At 36.0% G+C, this 5000-nt stretch overlaps 2 protein-coding genes across 3 annotated transcripts in view; both read right to left on the bottom strand.

Moving 5' to 3' along the window:
• LOC138059744 (protein cycle-like) overlaps window positions 1-5000 on the bottom strand; it is a 77810-nt gene that overhangs the window by 38843 nt on the left and 33967 nt on the right. The window lies entirely within an intron of this gene.
• Window positions 1-5000, bottom strand: part of LOC138059745 (choline kinase alpha-like) — an 18769-nt gene that overhangs the window by 9234 nt on the left and 4535 nt on the right. For both annotated transcript variants that reach the window (XM_068905350.1, XM_068905349.1), the window contains exons 2-5: window positions 4164-4398; window positions 2454-2587; window positions 835-939; window positions 1-22 (exon numbers count right to left, since the gene is read on the bottom strand). The exon at window positions 1-22 is cut by the window's left edge and continues 43 nt beyond it. In XM_068905350.1, coding sequence (XP_068761451.1) covers window positions 1-22; window positions 835-939; window positions 2454-2587; window positions 4164-4398 — 496 coding nt within the window. The remainder of the gene's footprint in view (window positions 23-834; window positions 940-2453; window positions 2588-4163; window positions 4399-5000) is intronic.

Genomic DNA, 5000 nt, shown 5'->3' with positions numbered 1-5000 from the left:
AGTTACCTTTTCCAAGTAATTCCTTGAAAACAAAAACAACATATTAACCGACAGAACCAAAAACATGATGTATAATTTCACAGTTTGAGATATACACGTAGGGAGTACACCCATCTTTACAAGTTAGAATGCAACAGAATCAATAATGCTAGCTAGAAACTACGTAAGAATCTTCGTGGATAAGTCAGGAACAGTTTCACTCGGTGCAAAGAATTCAGTATTTGCTTGCACAACTGTGAATATGCATGCAAGTACTCTAAGCACATCTAGGTAAAGGCGTGTTTGAAAACCTTTGCCAATGTTTAATGTGAAGAATATTTTACATGTACACTGTGGGTAGTGACTTATGCAGTGAATAAAGTTATCAAGCCTTTGAACCACTGGGGCCTGGTAGCTACTTTAATAGAGCGACTTTCATATGACCGTGAAAAAAAAAAAGAAGAAGGTAAAAACAGAACGTAAACAAAAATGCAAAACATTTAATTGGCTTATCGTATAAAAACAAACGAGCGCGAATTTTTCATTGGCTTAGCGAACACTGATGCAAACAACGGAATCTCTCCATGGAACTTTCAGGAAAAAGCGATTGACATTTTGCTTTAACGTCATTTAAAATGCAGTACTTAATATGATTGGGCAATCAAACAGTTTACTGCCCATATTAGGAATCACCTCAAAGTGTCAAATAGAGGATGGACATGTAATTATATGATACCTTTTCATGGCAACCTGTGGGAAGATAAGGAGACTGAGTGATTTATTCCCTTAATCCAAGCCAACCCAACCCTCTCTCCCAATTACAGCACCGAGTTGCATGCTTACGTGTATCTTCACCTTAAAAAATAATATTCTTGCTCCAAATCCATCTCTTTGACTTTCGCTAACATCACAGCTTTATTGTGTTCATTAAGATACATTTGTTCTACATCTTTGCACCATCTGCCCAAAACAAATCGACATGATGAGATAATAAAGACAAAAGTTAATATTGCCACACATGATGCATAAAACATTACACAGAAAAAAATTACAAGCAAATTACATTAACAGTCTTAAGCATTTTAAACATTTATGTACAGTCTAAGTTGCTACCAAGAGTTTTTTACAGATTTAGTTTTTATGCACTAGAGATAAGCATTTTAATATACTGAGTAGATTTTTATCAATTTTAGTTACAGTACATTAATGAGTGATTAAGTACAAAAGTGGTACTATGACGAAAATCGCATCTTTCCTATCCAAGCCATTTTGAAACATAAACAAGTAGTCTGCGTGAGAAGAAAATGCTGTTTACTTTTTTTCAAATATCTCTTTTCGTTCCACAGATATTCGAGTTTTTTAAATATGCAAATTAGCCAAGTGATGACGTCATAAACTCAACCAAATTTTGTTCAAATATGATAAAAAGAGATATCTCAGCCAAGTAAGATTCTACTAAATGTTCTCCACAATATGAGCTTAACAGTTCTGTTACCATGGCATCATACTGGGTTCCAGACCTCCCCCATATTATGAGCTTTTCTGGCCACCTTTGGCGTTCCATTTTGATATTTGCTAACAGCACTTCATATGCATGATCCAGCAACCATATAAATATGTTAGCACGACTTTGAGGCCTTGTTTAACATTTTTCAAGCTGAAAATCACAAACATATTGAAATCAAGTGGGTGGGGACTGAAAAAGAGTGAGTTGCCATGGGAACATAATTTTTTATAGCCATAGGTGTGTTTCCTGTATAAGTATTATTAGACTATCAAGTTTCAATGGTCTGCGCAGTAAAATGGCCAAGGTAGCTCTATTTATATACTCAATATAATATTGGGTTGAGTGTATGATGTCATTAGTCATCTCATTTGCATATTTTGCCCATTTTTCAAACTTAAATACTCTGGAACTAATGAAGATATTTGCAAACGGTAAATGGCGTTTTTGTTCCTTCATGGAAATCTATGTGATACAGTCAAAAAAATCAAGGGGTAAAAATTTGATCATGGTACCACTTTTTAAGTGCTCAAGTTATAACTAGTATTACATGTACATCAGCTTAATAATAATGAATTTTAGGGTTAAATGGGACATGAGTGGAGCTAGATGTTGGTCACCCATTCACACCAAAAGCGTCCCCAATCGGCAAGTAAAATTGTCTAGCATTACCCAAAGTAGAATCTACAGGCCCCAGTTGTTCGAAGGGTGGATAGCACTATCCACTGGATAAATCACTATCCCTTGAATAGCTCCGTTGGTTTTGCCAGTGTTTATCTGCTGGATAGTGATTTATCAGTTGGATAGCGTTATCCAACCGAGGCCAAGTGTGCAAGTCTCACTCTCAGGTCCCTGGGGAAGGGTGAATTAAAGACTGAGACAACTGTCACAATGTTTATTGTCTCTGTCCATGAACTTGCCTCAACTCCCTTCTTACTTTAGATTTTTTTCTTTACTTGAATGCTCTTACCCATGCATTGTATTCCACATAAAGTCAGGCTCCTTACAGAGTGGAAGCTCTAACCGATGATACTCTGCCATTCTTTGGGCAATTTTAACAGAGATTTCAGGTTGTGTCATTTCTTCTCGTATCAAACTTTTTCCCTGAAAAGGTACAACAAAAATTATAATGATCATAACAATAAATAATAATAATAATAATAATAATAATAATATTATTATTATTATTATTATTATTATTATTAGAATTATTTTAAACCAATGCAACCCTGAGTTGTTTTAAAATAATTATTGCAACTTATCAGTTTAACTTCATCTTATCTTATTTTAAACATTATTCAGTATTCTCACCAGGCTGCACCATTGCGGGATTCTTGCAAGAAAAATACAATTGGCGCATTAAAAGCCATGCAAATGTGCCAACCTGGGCACACAAGGATTCTACGAGCAAAACAGAGTTTCAGAAGAAAGTTACCAGTTTTTTAATGGTCTTGAAAGCGAATACTCCAGCCCTTTGCTTCTTCCACTGAATGAAAGCAGTTTAACAAAGTATTCAAAGCCTTCAATTTTATTGACGTTTGCCTTCATCAGTCACATGAGCATAGCACAGCTTCAATAACTTGACCACCACATTGAATCAGATAGGTACTTTGTGAAAGAAATTATTAATTGTGCGGGCTAATGTTATTCGAACCTTGGAGCTGTTCGCTGTGGATTAATTCTCTTGCCCTAAAGTACTAAAGGATTTAAGAAAGTGTAGAAGATCATTGTACCACTGGTGAAGAGGACGTTGAAGAGCACAACGTAGCAAAAAAAGATCAAAAAGCTGTTTCATTGAAGAAAGACCACGTTTTTCAGAGTGCATGGTAGTCGCAATACACATGGCTTGCCTATGATGCCGATAAAAAGATCACGACCTGCAAGATCTGTCTCGAGGCAAACAAATCGATGAAAATAATACATTTACAATAATTATTATCGTAGGGCCATCATTGCAAGAGTTTCAATTTGAACATGCCTTGATGAAATGGACAGAGAAATCACGAAGAATTTCTTCCACCCAAGTCATGGAGCACAGTCAAGTAAATGTAACTTTGTCCCACTTTTAAGCTTGCTGAAAGAACTTTCAATTGGTTACCCAAGAGTCTCTTTCAGTGACATATCCTACTGAGCAAAATCTTGTCCCGGATAAAATGAGAACTCATTCAAACTAACTATAGATTAGGAACTGGAAAAAACTGGAGAGGAAAGGAAGTGCTAAGAGTGATTTTACCAGTACTGTTACCTTCCTCACATTTTACTGCAAAAACTGAACCTGAAGAACCAGTGTATATTAAAGAACTCAGGATTAGTTTTGCAGCCTACTTCACTACAAACAATTAAACAATATGACGTCAGCCCAGAGTACAGCTCTGTAGATGCTGTAAATGAAGCTAGCAATAATAAATTATCCAATGAAAGGTAGATACTGAAAAGTATGTAATTGTAGTTTAAATTTTTCCTACAGGTTTATGCATTAAGTTCAAGTACACCAGTTTAATAATTTGAAATAACTTTCCAAAGTATTGCATTTGTTTCCAAAACCTGCATCTAGGGATCATTCTGAAAAGACACTTGTTAGACAACACACAGGCTTATACATGTAAATTCATGTTTATTACTATAATTTATGACTACAAAGGTTATAGTTTTTGCAACAAGTACTGTAATTCAAACTTACATTGAGCAGTTCCTCCATCCTTCCTTGAGGAAATATTGCATACAGCTTAGGACCAACATTCCGCTCTGCTAGCAAAGCAAACACAACGATGTCGGAGATGAGAGCACTAGAGCTACTAACCATGTCATCATAGAGAGGCCCATAAAGTCGCAGAACAACTTTCTTTTTTTCCTTATTTATTGCTGGGTAGTTATCTGGCAGGGAGCAAATGTACAGCTCATTAGTCAAGCCACCGCTGCAAAAAAGAAAAGATCCAACAACATTTTGCTTCAATTAGTTCAATATTTGGCTCAGTGTAATTTCATCTGTGCAATTAATGCTACAATATGACCAGATATGTCCAGAAATGCTCATACTGGTCTATGTAAATTCCAGCTCGTTTCATGATCAGCAGACGCTTGTGGGGGAGGAACGCATGACGAAGCCCTAAGAGTATCTGCATGGGAGGCTAGTGCAATATTAGTATAATCAATTCGGTTCTTTCAATAGTATTCATTCAAAATAGCAGTTTTTAGAGACCTGTACAGTACTCATTTTTTAGGGTAGTCCACGGACTGGAGGTCAGTGTTTTGTCCATCACCGCAGCATATTGTCATGGTCTTATGCTAAATGTATTATTTCTCACAAATTTTGCTCTTTCCTGAAAGTCACATTCGTCATATGAAAAAAATCAGTGTTTCCTTTTATTCATTACTACATTTTTCAAGACCCAAGCCTGTTTTAAACACAGCCAGTGATATAATTCAATGCAAATGCTCAAAAGTTAAATCATCACAGGCTGAAATGAAACCAGTGAAACTTGTTGTTTGAATATGGCAGGATTCAGAGCCGAGTTCT

This window comes from Montipora capricornis, chromosome 8 (genome assembly GCF_036669925.1).
Source record: "Montipora capricornis isolate CH-2021 chromosome 8, ASM3666992v2, whole genome shotgun sequence".
Lineage (NCBI taxonomy): Eukaryota > Metazoa > Cnidaria > Anthozoa > Scleractinia > Acroporidae > Montipora > Montipora capricornis.
This window is presented reverse-complemented; position numbering and strand designations above follow the sequence as displayed.